This window comes from Taudactylus pleione, unplaced genomic scaffold (genome assembly GCF_031769625.1).
Source record: "Taudactylus pleione unplaced genomic scaffold, aTauple2 ptg000685l, whole genome shotgun sequence".
NCBI classification, from domain to species: Eukaryota; Metazoa; Chordata; class Amphibia; order Anura; family Myobatrachidae; genus Taudactylus; species Taudactylus pleione.
The window spans coordinates 2,784,921-2,801,833 of record NW_028285087.1 but is presented as its reverse complement, the minus strand read 5'-3'; the positions used below and the strand labels follow the sequence as shown (position 1 = coordinate 2,801,833).

The window sequence follows — 16,913 nt, the reverse complement described above, 5'->3', positions numbered from 1 at the left end:
CACATTACTCCAAACTACACTCCATACCCAATCACACCCTCCTCACTCCCAAAACATCACCACCACCAGAAGAAACATTCTAATTAACACCACTCACAAACACACACAAGTCATCACCATTACTAGCAGGAAGAGCGCACCTTACCCCCCCTACCCCCAAGTGCCACAGGATGACAACTGTCATGGTGAAGCAGATTATTTCTATCTGTAGTTTTAGAATACAAACTAGTTGTGATCGTACCAAAGTTAATTGAAATTAATACATCCAAAAAATGAATCTGGGCATCACTAATGTTATAAGTGAGCTTTACCGGTGATAGACTCAAATTATGTTGCTCAATAACATTAATGAGGTCTACCTTAGGACCCCGCCAAAAAATCAGTAAATCGTCTATATAGCGCGTAAAAAACGCTATTCTAGATGCAATTTCAGAACGGGAGAAAAAAATATCATACTCAACCGAAAACATAAAGATATTGGCGTACGATGGGGCCACACTGGACCCCATCGCACAGCCAATTAACTGTAAAAAGAAATCACCATCATACATAAAATAATTTTTGGTCAAAATCAAATACAACAAATTCCTAATAAATGATAACTCTGGTCCTGTGTAATCTGGATACTGATGAAGGTAATTCATAGTATCAGCCACTCCATCATCATGGGGAATTATGGTATATAAACTGCATACGTCAATGCTACACAACCAGATCTCCTCTTCAAAACTAGGTAACGCATTAAGTTTCCTCAATAATGTGGAGGTGTCCAAAAGATACCGAGGATGTGATCTAATGGTTGGTTGCATGAGAGCATCCAAATACACCGACACTGGTTGGAATAATGAATTCCTAGCCGCAATGATTGGGCGACCAGGAGGATTATTTAAAGATTTATGGATTTTGGGAATCGTGTAGAGTATCGGCACCGTCGGATGTTGCGGGAGTAAAGCCTCTTGTAATTTTGGAGTGATAATATTACTGTGTACAGCTTCAACCAATATTTTCAATAATTCCTCCTTAAGTTCAATAGTGGGGTCCGTTGGCAACCGTTTATAGGTCTTTGTATCATCCAAATGCGTAGCTACTTGTAGTTTGTAGTCACTTAAATTTTGAACAACCAGGGCACCCCCTTTATATATATATTTGTATATAAAAAATGCATATGCAAAGGAGCTAATACTAGCCCCCATGCTGCTTAGGTTAAGTCCTTCGGGAATCAAGTAGCCGGCAGAGTCAAGCCAGCACCGAGAGGTGAGAGAATCGAGCGCATGGCAAGTTGAGGAAAACACACACAAGCAGAGATGCTGCGGCAGGCATGCATAGAACAAGGTAAGTGTGAGGCATGGAGGGAAACTGTGGGGTCTCAGAGGTTCCCTATAAAAACCTCATATAGGCATACCTCCCAACTGTCCCACTATTCAGGTACTGTCCCATGGGCCGCAGTGTCCAGCGATGTGGGGGGAGTTTTGAGAAATCAATTTCAATGCTGCTATGAATAGATGGCGTACTTATGCGCACAGCATCTCTTCACTGTGCAGGGAGGGCAGACTCTCAAGTGACTGGCCTGTTTCTGCCAGGGACCCTGGAATGGGGGGCTCATAAAAGAATGGGTGTACCTGGCCCCATGATTTCTGTTGCTGGCCCTGCCAGATCCTCAGGGGTAATGCTCCCCTGGCTGTGGCATTACCCCCCGCTAAAAAAAGTTTGGTGCTGGTTCTGGAATTTACAGGGGAACCCTATGCATTTTTTCCCCTTTATTTCCAGAACCAGGACTGGCTCAGAGCCCAGTGCTGGTTGCGCTAAATACAGAAGACCCCTACGTCTTTTGTCCCCTGTATTTTGGCAACCAACACTGGTGCTGAATAGCCTGGTGCTGGTTGTGCTTAATACAGGGGACCCCTACGTCGTTTGTCTCCTGTATTTAGCACAACCAGCACTGGGTCTCCAAAGCCCGGTGTTGGTTGTTCTTTTGGGGTGAGGAGGGGCATGCCTTTTATTTTTTCTATTTTTACACAGGTTCTAATTTTTTTAAACAGAACAGCAGAGACGGATCTCACTGATCCCATCCGTGCATCTGTGTCATTGACACTCAGATGCATGTATCGCGGATCACCCTGATCCATGCGGGCATCTGTGTCATCCATGATATCATTCAGCAGCGTGCATACACAAGGAACAATGTCATGCAAACTGTGATCGACAGCTCGCTGATCTTTCTGCATGCTGAAGAGATCAGTGACCACGATAAACGACCCGCAGGAGCGCGCATCGCATCATTATCATGCTTTCACATTTGTCATTTCAATCGATCGAAAACGGGCAAATCGTTTAAAAAATCGTACCGTGTGTGAGAGCCTTTAAAAGTGTCTGCAATGACAACCTTGCAGTGGGGGAAGACTAATATTGGCATTGGTGTCCCAGCTATTATGGAATTATCCCAAGAGGTGCAAGCCAAACTCTAGCAGAGCATGCTGGTACTTGTAGTTCACAACAATGGCGAATCTACCTTATAGCACACTTACCTATTTTTTCCTGTCCCCTTTTTGGAAGATGCAGGTGGCCAAAGTGGGGGTGGGTGGGGAATTGCATAAATATGTCCCACCTTATATCGACCATTTAACTGTTAACTACTTGCCTGGCATTGTTGCACAAGTTTAGAAACACCCACGCTGTTTTATGGAAGATAATCAGTCAAAAGGTCCTGTTCCATGCTGCCAGAGTATCACTGGCCATGGCCCCTAGAGTGTTGCCAACTATCTATCAGTAATATCAAACAATGAAATAGGGGGTACCAATGATTTTTCTTGCACAGGGCACCAAAATGTCTAGTTACGGCTATGGAGAATGCATTTTATCTATCCAACTAGGAGCCAGTGACATCACTGAGAATGCAGCCTATTCATTCTCTAGGAGCCAGCGACATCACTAAGAATGCAGCCTATCCATTCACTAGGAACCAGTGATATCACTGAGAATGCATCCTATCCATTCACTAGGAGCCAGTGACATCACTGAGTGCAGTCTATCTATCCAACTAGAAGCCAGTAACATCACTGAGAATGCAGCCTTTCCATTCACTAGGAGCCAGTGACATCACTGAGAATGCAGCCTATACATTCACTAGGAACCAGTGACATCACTGAGATGCAGCCTATCCATTCACTAGGAGCCAGTGGCATCACTAAGTGCAGTCTATCCAATCATTAGGAATCAGTGACATCACTGAGAATGCAGCCTATCCATTCACTAGGAATCAGTGACATTACTGAGAAAGCAGCCTATCCATTCACTAGGAGCCAATCACATCACAGAGAATGCAACCTATCCATTCAGTAGAAGCCAGTGAAAGAACTGATAATGCAGCCTATCCAATCACTAGGAGCCAGTGACATCACTGAGAATGCAGCCTATCCAGTCACTAGGAGCCAGTGACATCACTGAGAAGGCTGTTAAATAAAGTACTTTTAAAATAAATATTGAACAGATAAATGTCTAAAATATTTCTTCTTTTGGGGATTTTCTACATATGAGAACTGCCACGTTAATTATACAGTGATAATTTTCTTTTTGTTCAGTAATAAAATCCTGAGAACATGTTCAGCTAGAGGTAGCCAAGGATAAGTTTTGGGATCTGTTATGGACTTTGCAGGTAGTTCTGAGTGATTGGCGTGTTGCTGGTCTTCTGCCCGGTGCAGACATGCTGTACAGATCACAGTGTGTGGTGCACTGCGAGGGCTATTTGTCTTAGAAACAATAGACGTGCTGGAGAGCATAAGAGTAACTCTGGTCTGTAACGTAGGAGTTGGTTGGATACAATGGTGAGGGGCAGGCTTCAGAGCTGGTTACTGAAGGATATAAATAATGACACTAAGCACAATGATAAGTCAGAAAATCTGACTAGTTGGGAGCTCTAAGGTGGAGGAGAAGAGAGAACATCCTGCTGAGAGTGACTTGGTGCCGTGTGTCAGATTCAAGAGGAAGATGAAGAAGGTCATGGACTATCACACAGGATCTGCTCTGAGTCTACTCTTCCTACCCTTTCTACTGGAAGCAGCAGAAGCAAAGCCGAGAATGTAAGTGACTGTGTGGGGAGGTTCTCTTCTGCAGGACCTTCCCTGCTTCATAGTCCAAGCACCATACTGATTACAATGGGGTTCAGGAACTGGTAAAACGGAGTGTTCATCAAACTGTAATACCTACTATGCGTATCATATTGTTCATTTAAAATTATAGCATGATTACTCTCTTAAATTCAAATTGTATCTTTATTATTAATTGTAGATTTTAAGTCACCCCCCCACCGACATGAACTATGAGGGTGCCTCCCGTGGCCTCACACCCCCTTGCACTGTGAGGGTCTGTGATACACTAATGAATAATGATGCATGTGTTAACGCTCTACCAGTGACACCAATTGCAGCTGTGGGATTCTTCCAAAGACACTTTATAAGAGTTGTGTACAGTATATCACCAATCTGTCCCTTTTGTGTATTAAGCCTACCCGAATGTGTATGAGAACTAGAGATGTGCGCTGTCCCCCGTGTTTTGGTTTTGGATCTGGGGTTGTTTTTTTTTATTCTTAAAAAAAAATGGATAAAAAGTTTTTAAATATCGCTAAATTTTTTGCAATCCAAACCCCAAAATTTGGATTCGAATTCCGAACTGGGAGACGTTCAGAACCATGACTCAGGGCCTGATTCAGCAAGGAATGCACGGATGCAGACGCACGCACCCGTTCGCTGCGAGTATATACTAATAAATGCATATGCACACAGAATAAGCAGAAGCCTAGCAAAACACAATACCTTCCACTTCCCTTACCGTGCGTTCTGTTATACCACGCAAGACAGCGGAAACATCGGTAACATCGAGAACCATCGAACACATTAGCATACTAGTGGTTGACATGACTCCACGCAGGATGTGTGCCACTTCCCGTGTGCAACTAGACCTCAGGCTACGGATGTCACCTCTAGGGCTTAATTATGCACGCCCCTAAAACGCCGTCCAAACGCACAGGCACGCCTGCGTTTGTCTGTCCACCCCCCACATAATGGCACTTCCTATCAATCACTTTTCTCTGGGTCTGCGTTCCCTCTGCACACGCAGTACCCATCGTAATAGCTAGTGCGCACACGCACACTGCGATGCATACACATGCGCAGAGCTGATACATCGGCCGAGTGCGTGCGTTCTCTCCTGTGTTTTCCTTGCTGAATCAGACCCTCAGATCTGTCTGGATCCCCTAAGGAGATCAGAGCCGCGACTTGTATTCACGAAATTCGGGTAAATTCAGACTTCTGGAGAACCGAAAAGCACATCTCTAGTGATAAAACACACAACTCTCCTAAAGTGTCACAAACGCAATTACTGTAGTGTCATTGGAAGAAACGCCATATTGGGAAATGACCTCACATTCTGTTTGTACTTTCCTGAGAAGTATGCTGGAAAACCTATTATATATTTCCTGAAGGCTTGCTGTGTATACCTTGATCACTGTACTTTTGACTTACATTAATCTACTTGCTTATTTGGACCTGATACACTGCAAAGGGCCCACACATTACCCTTAAGCTGCATACACACGTAAAGATTTTCTGTCCAACTAGTTGATTGGTTGGAATGAAAATCTGGCAACGTATGGGAGTAACTGATGATCAGCAATTTGCTCCTAAATGCCAGAAAACAGATGAAAATGGTCGGTCAGACAAGTTTGTTAAATGTTTGATCTAAACAATTTGTTCAAACAACAGTTTTTGTCCATTTTCCGGCATTTGAGAGCAAATTGCTGATTGTCATTTGCTTTCATCCCTTACCAGATTTTCATTCCAACCAATCAACTAGTTGGATAGTTGGATGTAAATTGGTCTAGTGTGTGGCCAGCTTAACTCCCATACGTTACCAGATTTTCATTCCAACCAATCACCTAGTTGGCTGGTTGGACTTAAAATCTTTACGTGTGTACCCAGCTCTAATCTCAGTAATACTGTAAATTAAAATAGTACATTTGATGGAGGAAATACTGTAGATGGCAAAATGTAATAACAGAAAGCAGCATTTTAATCTAAGATAAATAAATGTTACAAGCTATAAGAAACAAAACTGACAATTCATAGTGACTTCTGGGCACCCAGTATAAAGTAATCATCATCATTAATTATTTGTATACGGTGGCGTCATGCCCAGGGGGCGGGGCCGCCGAATCCTGCACGGAGAGTCCTAAGGACGCTCTTGGCAGCTTCACAGGCTGCAGGGTGTGCATCTGGAGGGTGTTCCTCGGACGCCCTGCAGTGGTGCTAGTGGCTGCAGGGTGCCATTCCAGGTATGAGACATTGGGGGAGATGTACGAAGCCCAGAAACGCTTCTCCCCGATGTATGATCGGGGGTCTGGGCGGTAAATGACAGGGGCGCTATGCACAAGATGACAGGGGCGCTATGCACAAGATAGCAGCGCCGACGGCAGGGCCATGTACGAACAGTCATAACGCATGACCGTTCGGCCGACTGTAGCTGTCGTTATCGACAGCTACAGCCTGGTGCTAGCCTATCCCCACAGCAGAGACAGCGCTGTCCCTGCTGTGGCGGCTGCCGGCTCCACGCGGGGATCTCGCGATACTTGCGAGATCCCGCGCATGCTCAGTGGAGCCGGCCGGGAGAGAGACACAGCGCATCAGTACTAGGCTGATGCGCTGCTGTCTCTAGTGGGTAGCGCCGGAGGGGGGAGTTAACGCTCCCCCTCTCCGGCCGATGAGATGTTCATACATCTCATCGGTAGTGCTTCCTGCTTCGCCTCGGTAAAGAGGCGAAGCGGGAAGCGTTATAGCGGCACGTTAAGTGTCGCTATAATACATCTACCCCAATCTGTGCAGCCAACCAGTTTTATGTCCCTGACCTTTGGAGCTTGCACTCTGCATGCATTTAATGAGGAGCTTTGCTTCTGCCTTTATGTCCTGGATAATCTCTACACCTCTCGCCTCTAGAAACTACATGGTGCTGATCCCGGCCGAGTTACATTACCCTTCCACAGAAACCGCCTGCCTGCTGTTGGAGACTACCCCAAAGTGGAAGTTTTCAGTAGTGGTGACCTTTCAGGTCCGAGGTCAGATCATCACCTTGTTTCCTCTTGAGAACAATCCGAGATCTGCCCTTCGCTGCTGCAACTTTCAGGTGAGGGGCCTGATTTCTGCTGCATTACTCCAAACAGTTCAAAATAAGAGAAAGTAGTATTAATGTACAAAGGGGTTAAACAGAGAATTGTCACATTATATCTTTATTTAGAAAATATATAATTGTTATTATAACGTCCTGCAATGTAAAAATGTCTGCAGTTGTTCTAGTAATGTCAGTGCAACAACTTTCTAATTGTACTGATGCGTTTGATGAGCTACTGTACGGTATGCACACTTGGAAACATTTTAATTCTCCAGAGAGAAGCCCAGAGAGACCATTTAGGGGCGGGCTGGGCTCTTTATGTCATTAGGCTCCGCCCCCATTATGGGAAATGTTAAGTGAGGAGGGGTGGGGCTAAAATTAACCAGGTGCATTTTAGCCCCGCCCCCTCCCTACAGACTTGCGATTCATAGTAATTATCTCCCCATCCTGCGAACTTCACTAGGAAGTGGGCGGGGTCCCACTCTACTGAGTGCAGGGGACAACCCGAAAAATCAGGAGTCTCCTGCAACTACTGGAAGAGTAGGTACTGTAAGTATGCTGTATGTGTGTATTTCATCCCAGGTATGTGATTGTCCTTGCTGAGTACAACTGCCAGAGCCTATAGTTGCATTAATGCAAAATTAGCTGTGTATTTAAAGTATGTGTTTAAATTTGTACATGTTTGTAATTGGTATTGTTTAAATGTCTGTGAATATTTTTTGACTTGCTAGCCATAGTCATGACCTGTGTTTGGATGGGGATCACTGAAGCATAGTTTATAGTGTCATACTGCCTGTTTACTTAAACTTAGTGCAATATATGTCCACTGATCAATCTGCGTTTCAACCAGCTGACCAATTGGCTCAGATGTAAGCTAGTGTCTTAATCAGGCATACTATTTCTTAACATTCAGTCTTAGGGCAGCTTGCTGAGGGTAGCAGCTTGATGTGGTTAAGCATTAAGTGGTTAAAATCAAGTGTGTTTACTGAACAGTTAATTAACAGTTGAACAACATCGAAGACCAGGTAATTACAAACCCATTACTTAGAAAATGTAATTTTTTTTCCCAAATACAAAACAGACTATGTATCAAAAACTTATTTTTATAATCTCACTCCATGGAATCATCTCTAAGGCTACTACATCCTTTACTCTTCCTGCAGCTCACCCTTCTGTACATATTGCTACCTCATTAATATACTCTCCACTTATAAACGCACATGAGCTTTTAACTTATCTATACACACTGACAATAACATTTACAACCTGTCGCCATAAAATTCTTTCGGATAAACCCAACAATTATATTTATATCTCTCTCCTGCTGCTTCTATTAGCTGGTGACATATCACCAAATCCAGGCCCAACCCACATGCCACACCCACAATGAACTATAAATCCAGCTAACCTCATAAACATTGCGTGCCTCCCTTCATCATCCAAGTCACTAAAATGTGCCTTATGGAATGCATGCTCTGTCTGCAATAAGCTAACATCCATCCATGACCTCTTTATTTCAACTAACCTCAACCTTCTGGCAATAACAAAAACATGGCTTACACAATCAGACACTTTCTCCCCTGCTGCACTTTCACATGGTAACCTACACTTCTCACACACCTCCAGGCCTGGTAATTGTAAAGGAGGTGGGGTAGGAATATTACTCTCCCAATCTTTCACATACACAGTTCTCCCACAGGTACCTTCACTCACATTTACATATTTTGAAGTACATTCTATCAGGACTTTCACCCCTTTCTCTCTGCGAGTTGCTGTTATCTATCGCCCACCTGGGCCACCCCAACAATTTCTGGAACACTTTTCTGCCTGGCTACCTCACTTTCTATCCTCAGACATCTCCACCATCGTTATGGGTGATTTCAATATCCCCACTGACAGTCCACAATCTCATCATGCCTCCAAACTACTCTCTATAACATCCTCTCTTGGCCTCTCCCAATGGACTGACTCCTCTACTCATCAGGAGGGCCACTGTCTTGATCTTGTATTCACCAGACTATGTTCAGTTTCTGATTTCACTAATGCTCCTTTCCCTCTCTCAGATCACAACCTTATCACCTGCACACTCTCCTCCATTACATCAACATCATTGAAATCAACCAAACCTAAACCTAAAACCCGTAGAAATATTAATGCCATTAACCTTCCACAACTATCTACCTCTCTACAACAACAACTTTCACCAATTTCTACATTCACTTCTCCTGAGACTGCTGCATCACACCTAAACCAGATTCTAGAAAAAGCCCTCGATGAAGTAGCTCCAGCTACCCATCACACACTACGTAGAGTTAGATGTCAACCGTGGCATTCTAGCTTAACAAGGCATCTACAAAAACTCTCGCGTAAAGTTGAACGTCAGTGGCGAAAGTCTCATACTCCAAGTGACTTCCTCACATATGACTATCTACAACTCTTATCGTACTGCTCTGGACACTGCCAAACAAACATATTTCCAATCTCTAATCTCTGCTCAAGCTTCTAGCCCCAAGCGACTTTTTAATACATTTAAACTGCTTCTTATCCCTCCATCACCCAAACCACCTGCTACTATCTGTGCACAAGATCTTGCTTCCTATTTTAGGGACAAGATTGATAAGATCCGAAATGAAATGGTAGGCTCTTCCTCAGCTAGTTACCTGCTCAAGTCCCTACCTGAACCCTCTGGCACATTCTCTTCATTTGATCTCACAAACGAAGATGAAGTATCTACACTCTTCTCATCCTCCTACTCTATTACCTCTCCTCTAGATCCTATACCCTCACAAATCAGTAAAGCTCTGTCTCCTGTGCTTATACCAACCTTAACTAAAATCTGTAATCTCTCTCTCTACTGGCAACTTTCCATCACTGTTCAACCACCCAGTGATTACTCCCATTCTGAAAAAACAAAATTCTGACCCTAATACTCTCTCAAATTACTGTCCTATCTCCCAGCTCCCATGCCCCTCCAAGCTACATGAGAGACTTGTCTACACCCGCCTCACACACTTTCTTAACTCACACAACTTATTGGACCCACTTCAGTCTGGCTTTTGTTCCCAACGCTCCACAGAGACAGCACTGACTAAGGTAGTAAATGATCTTGTCACTGCCAAGGCTAAAGGCCATTACTCACTCCTAATTCTTCTAGATCTCTCTGCTGCTTTTGACACTGTTGACCACTCTCTTCTCATACAAACACTGCAATCCCTAGGTCTTAAGGTCACAGCTCTTTCTTGGTTTTCTTCCTACCTATCTGATCGTTCCTTTACTGTTCGTTTTTCTGATTCTGCCTCCTCTTCGCTACCTCTATCAGTTGGAGTACCGCAAGGCTCTGTCTTAGGTCCTCTGCTATTCTCAATCTATACCTCCTCTTTTGGCAAACTAATCAGCTCTTTTGGATTTCAGTACCATCTGTATGCGTATGATACTCAAATCTACCTATCCTCTCCAGATTTATCACCATCTGTATTGGTCCGTGTCACTGAATGTCTTTCTGCCATTTCATCTTGGATGTCATCTCGCCACCTGAAACTTAATATTTCTAAAACAGAATTAATTATATTTCCACCAGCCAATAACAGTTACCAACCTGATCTCTCTATCACTGTTGATAACTCGACCATCCACCCCGCCCCACAAGATCGTTGCCTTGGTGTCATCCTTGACTCTGAACTGTCCTTTGTTCCCCACATTAAATCTGTCTCAAAATCATGTTACATACATTTAAAAAACATATTCAAAATTCGACCATATCTCACACAAGACACTGCAAAATCTCTAATCCATGCACTTATTATTTCCCGCATTGACTATTGCAATAGCCTCCTTACTGGTCTTCTCAAAAACAGGCTATCGCCATTACAATCCATTATGAATGCAGTTGCAAGGCTTATCTTCCTTGCAAAATGTTCTTCTTCTGCTGCCCCGCTCTGTCAGTCCCTCCATTGGTTGCCGGTTTTCTACCGTATTCAATACAAAATACTTTCACTTACACATAAGTCTATTAACCAAACCACACCAACATACATCTCTTCACTCATCTCAAAATATCTCCCAACCCGACCTCTCCGCTCAGCACAAGTTCTGCGTCTCTCATCCCCATGCATTATTTGCTCCCATTCATGGTTACAGGACATTCTTCGCGCTGCACCCACTCTATGGAATGAACTACCTCTCACAATAAGACTTTCCTCTAGTCTAAAATTCTTCAAGCGTTCCCTGAAAACTCACCTCTTCAGGCAAGCTTATCAGATTCCAGAACCTCCCACATAACCTTCATAGCTTCCATATCTAATTACATCCCCTTTTACAGTCCACACACAATCTCACACATCGTCATCCTCATGACATTTGGTCGACATTCCTGTGTGACTGGATCATGCAGCCAACCAAGAAACTGTGCATTGTGGCTGGACCAAAATGCAATATATAGCACCTATCCTTGTGTATCAATGCCTGTTTCTCTATAGATTGTAAGCTTGCGAGCAGGGCCTTCCTACCTATATATCTGTTTGTTATTACCCAGTTTTGTTCTATTAATGCTTACAATTGTAAAGCGCAACTGAATATGCTGCGCTATATAAGAAACTGTTAATAAATAAATAAATAAATAAAATGTGTGTGCCTGGTAATATTGTCCAAAGGATGTTCAGGTGATATAAAGCTGCAGTACCATTTATGCCTACCAGGTGCCAAATGTGGCGGCCATCCAATTAATAATAAAATACTACTACTACTAATAATAATAATAACAAAACACTAACATCATCAATATTTATTTACAGGGCACCAATATGACATATGTGAAGGGAATAAACATAACACAAATACGATAAACATGATAGCAGATACGTGAATATAGTAAAGCATAATAATACACACATGTGTAGTCATCAGCTAATAATTACACGTAATAATGATGCAGGAATAAAGCATTGCTTATGGGTGGGCAAACAGGGGACATTTCAGTAGAAGCCTTGACATCAGGCTCAAACGAGGTAGGCAGACATGATACATAGGGTAGAGGAGACACTGGCCATAACAGCTTACATTCTAGTGGCAGTGGGTAATTAGAGGCAGCAACTGGACTCAGGCTCATGTGGTGGATGGAAGAAGTACACTAGAGGGAGTGTGTGTTCTTAAGGGTCTAGGAAGTGTAGGATATAAATGCATGGAGAGGTGAGTTTTGAGAGAGGGAGAGAGTTTTAAGTAGTGGTGGCTTAAGAGGTGTGGCTGCAGCACAGTCTGAAATTCAAATAGGGGAGCCACACCAACTGCCAGTGAGTCCCAGCTGGCAATGTTTGGCAGCATTTCAGGTGGCAGTTGGTGTAACTCCTCTATTTGAATTTTGGACTGTGCTGCAGCCCCACCTTTGGAGCCACCACTGGTTTTAAGTATTGCAGATTGGTGGGGCGAGGCAAGGAGTTCTTTAGGTGGGTGACCCTAGAGAGAAATCTAGCTGATGGGAGGGAGAGGAGGTTTTCAGGGTGAAAGATAGCTGAAGATCATAAGCAGAAGAGAGTCGCCAAGCTGGGGTGTATCTCATGACTACGCCAGAGTAGTATGGAGAGGAAGAATTAGTGATGGCCGCATAGGTGAGGGCGAGCAAAGGAGAGCCAGAGTGAGCAGTGAAGGAGAAATGGTGGGAGAGAAAGATTGCTATAGCCACAGCTTTCAGGATGTATTGTAAATGAGTGAGACAGGTGAGGGGAAAGCCAGCGGGGTGGAGGAGGTTACAGTAGTCCAGACAGGAATTAATAAACGAGTGGACCAGGGTATTAGTTGGTTCCTGAGTGAGGAAGTAGCTTATATTGGCAACATTAGTTATTACAGTATACTGACAGAGCAGCAGGGGGCGCTCCTCCCTGCTGCTCTGTCACTAGTGACTGAGGGCTGTATTTAGCTGCGTCATCTGCATCTTTCTGCTATTGCTGTGACCGATTCCTGGCCTATTGAGGTGCCCACGGGCAGCGGCGCTAAATCATCTTGGCTCATATACTTAGCTGCACCATCGTTGCTCCCTCAGTCGCTATATAAAAGTTTGCACCAGTCCTATGACAGGTGCAATTCTGCTGTGTGAACATAGCCTCCTCTATCAGCGCTATTGCGACTTTAGACATACTCGCTGTTAGCAAAATGCCCATGACACGCCCGCATCTGGCTATCTACCCCCCTGTTACCTCCCAGGTGCGCAATTTCAATCTGCGTCTCAGAGCATCAAGATGCATGCACGGTGTGACTTGTACACAGCACAGACTGGAATCATCGCCCCCGTTTGCATCCGACATTGTCACTGCGTCCACCTCTTTGACTGCCTTGGCCCTGTGCTGACTGCTGAGAATTGCAAGTGAGCACAAGGGGGAGATGTATCAAGCATTGGAGAGTGATAAATTGGAGAAGTTGCCCAAATCAAAAAATCAGCTTCCAACTGTCACTTATCTAGCACAGGCTTTGAAGTGACAGTTGGAAGCTGTTCAGTTGCTTTGGGCAACTTCTCCACTTTATCACTCTCCAAGGCTTGCTACATCTCCCCCTGAGGCTGATTCATCACCCCCCCTACCCTCCCCTGTGTAGAGAAAGAGTACCGGGACTACAGACACAAAAACTCACCATGTCTCATCAGCCATAGCCTATTTAACCAGGAACGCAGAATAGTGCGATGTATGGCTCGGTGGAGGGCAGCCCCGAAGTAGCATCTTGTCTAGAGTGCCATGGGATCTTATTCTGCCTCTGGTCAGATTTAAGGCAGTGAATCAGATAATCTTGTGACAAGGTCAGAGATGTATGAGGTGTGAATGAGGGCGAGTAGCTGGAATCACCAGCTGTCTGATGTTCTTGGGTCATAGACTCTTACACCCGCTGAAGGGAGCCTCTATTGACCCCATCATCCTGACCACAGGCCTATTTCTCTTGAGCTCTCCCTCCTATTCTTGCCCCTTCCCCCTCCCCAGCACTGGCTTTGGAGGTTTAATGATTCTCTCCTCCATGACTCCTATTGCAAATCTCAACTAACGGAACCCGTCAACACCTATATTGAGCATGATTCTACTCCTGGCCCCTCCAAGGCAATGCATCCATTTAGGGTCCTTTCTTAAAAAGCAGCGGCTGGGACAAATTGTGGACCTACGGAAATCTTCGAAACCTCTTACAAGATGTCACCCCCCCACACACACACACACATCTACGCAGAATTGACTGCTGAAGGCTCTGATCTCCACCGATTGCTTCTTGACAAAACTGAAAGTCTCCTTCCGTAAATGCTGCAGCCGTGACTTCCGTTTGACCAGAGCACTCAGAGGACAAAGATCCACTTCTTACATTCACTCAATTAAGGACAAAGCAGGCCGCCACCCTCACAATACCGGTATATTTCCTTCGTCTTTTGCTCCTACCACTCTGTGCTCTATGGCTTGCCATGATCCCAACCCTGCACCACTGTCTAAACAGGAGGCCATCTCCTCCTATCTAACTAAGAATGGATTCCTTAAACTTTCAGTGGAAGATAGTTAGTGCTTGGAGGCGCCCTTCTCCTTGGATGAATTAGAAGAAATAATTAAACCTACCCCTCTGGTAAAAGTTCCCGGCGTGATGGCTTCACCATTAGCTATTCCCGTGATCTGGTCGCCCTGTTTCTGCTAGGCTATGCAATCTCTGATCAAACCATGGAAGCCTACATTTCGGTGACCCCCAAAAATGGTAAGGACCCCTCCCTTTGTCCCAGCTACCGCCTTATATCCCATCTTAACTTTATGCCAAGTTGATGGCTAACAGATTGAAGTTTCTCCTGCCTCATCTTTTTCAGACTGACCAGGTGGGTTTTGTCACCACCAAGGTCATCTGGCTCATGCATTATGCCTCTACCTATTCTACCTTTTCTGTCCTATCTCCCAGCTCCCATGCCCCTCCAAGCTACATGAGAGACTTGTCTACACCCGCCTCACACACTTTCTTAACTCACACAACTTATTGGACCCACTTCAGTCTGGCTTTTGTTCCCAACGCTCCACAGAGACAGCACTGACTAAGGTAGTAAATGATCTTGTCACTGCCAAGGCTAAAGGCCATTACTCACTCCTAATTCTTCTAGATCTCTCTGCTGCTTTTGACACTGTTGACCACTCTCTTCTCATACAAACACTGCAATCCCTAGGTCTTAAGGTCACAGCTCTTTCTTGGTTTTCTTCCTACCTATCTGATCGTTCCTTTACTGTTCGTTTTTCTGATTCTGCCTCCTCTTCGCTACCTCTATCAGTTGGAGTACCGCAAGGCTCTGTCTTAGGTCCTCTGCTATTCTCAATCTATACCTCCTCTTTTGGCAAACTAATCAGCTCTTTTGGATTTCAGTACCATCTGTATGCGTATGATACTCAAATCTACCTATCCTCTCCAGATTTATCACCATCTGTATTGGTCCGTGTCACTGAATGTCTTTCTGCCATTTCATCTTGGATGTCATCTCGCCACCTGAAACTTAATATTTCTAAAACAGAATTAATTATATTTCCACCAGCCAATAACAGTTACCAACCTGATCTCTCTATCACTGTTGATAACTCGACCATCCACCCCGCCCCACAAGATCGTTGCCTTGGTGTCATCCTTGACTCTGAACTGTCCTTTGTTCCCCACATTAAATCTGTCTCAAAATCATGTTACATACATTTAAAAAACATATTCAAAATTCGACCATATCTCACACAAGACACTGCAAAATCTCTAATCCATGCACTTATTATTTCCCGCATTGACTATTGCAATAGCCTCCTTACTGGTCTTCTCAAAAACAGGCTATCGCCATTACAATCCATTATGAATGCAGTTGCAAGGCTTATCTTCCTTGCAAAATGTTCTTCTTCTGCTGCCCCGCTCTGTCAGTCCCTCCATTGGTTGCCGGTTTTCTACCGTATTCAATACAAAATACTTTCACTTACACATAAGGCTATTAACCAAACCACACCAACATACATCTCTTCACTCATCTCAAAATATCTCCCAACCCGACCTCTCCGCTCAGCACAAGTTCTGCGTCTCTCATCCCCATGCATTATTTGCTCCCATTCATGGTTACAGGACATTCTTCGCGCTGCACCCACTCTATGGAATGAACTACCTCTCACAATAAGACTTTCCTCTAGTCTAAAATTCTTCAAGCGTTCCCTGAAAACTCACCTCTTCAGGCAAGCTTATCAGATTCCAGAACCTCCCACATAACCTTCATAGCTTCCATATCTAATTACATCCCCTTTTACAGTCCACACACAATCTCACACATCGTCATCCTCATGACATTTGGTCGACATTCCTGTGTGACTGGATCATGCAGCCAACCAAGAAACTGTGCATTGTGGCTGGACCAAAATGCAATATTGCAGAATTGCAAGTGAGCACAAGGGGGAGATGTATCAAGCATTGGAGAGTGATAAATTGGAGAAGTTGCCCAAATCAAAAAATCAGCTTCCAACTGTCACTTATCTAGCACAGGCTTTGAAGTGACATTTGGAAGCTGTTCAGTTGCTTTGGGCAACTTCTCCACTTTATCACTCTCCAAGGCTTGCTACATCTCCCCCTGAGGCTGATTCATCACCCCCCCTACCCTCCCCTGTGTAGAGAAAGAGTACCGGGACTACAGACACAAAAACTCACCATGTCTCACCAGCCATAGCCTATTTAACCAGGAACGCAGAATAGTGCGATGTATGGCTCGGTGGAGGGCAGCCCCGAAGTAGCATCTTGTCTAGAGTGCCATGGGATCT

General features: G+C 44.4%; 1 protein-coding gene across 1 annotated transcript in view; it reads left to right on the top strand.

The window, feature by feature from the left end:
- Positions 1 to 3,984: 3,984 nt before the first annotated feature.
- The window catches only part of LOC148477861 (alpha-2-macroglobulin-like protein 1), a 173,707-nt gene continuing 160,778 nt past the window's right edge, over positions 3,985 to 16,913 (top strand). Inside the window, exons 1-2 of the mRNA XM_088456079.1 lie at positions 3,985 to 4,076; positions 6,984 to 7,170. Of these exons, the coding sequence (XP_088312205.1) occupies positions 3,985 to 4,076; positions 6,984 to 7,170 (279 nt within the window). The remainder of the gene's footprint in view (positions 4,077 to 6,983; positions 7,171 to 16,913) is intronic.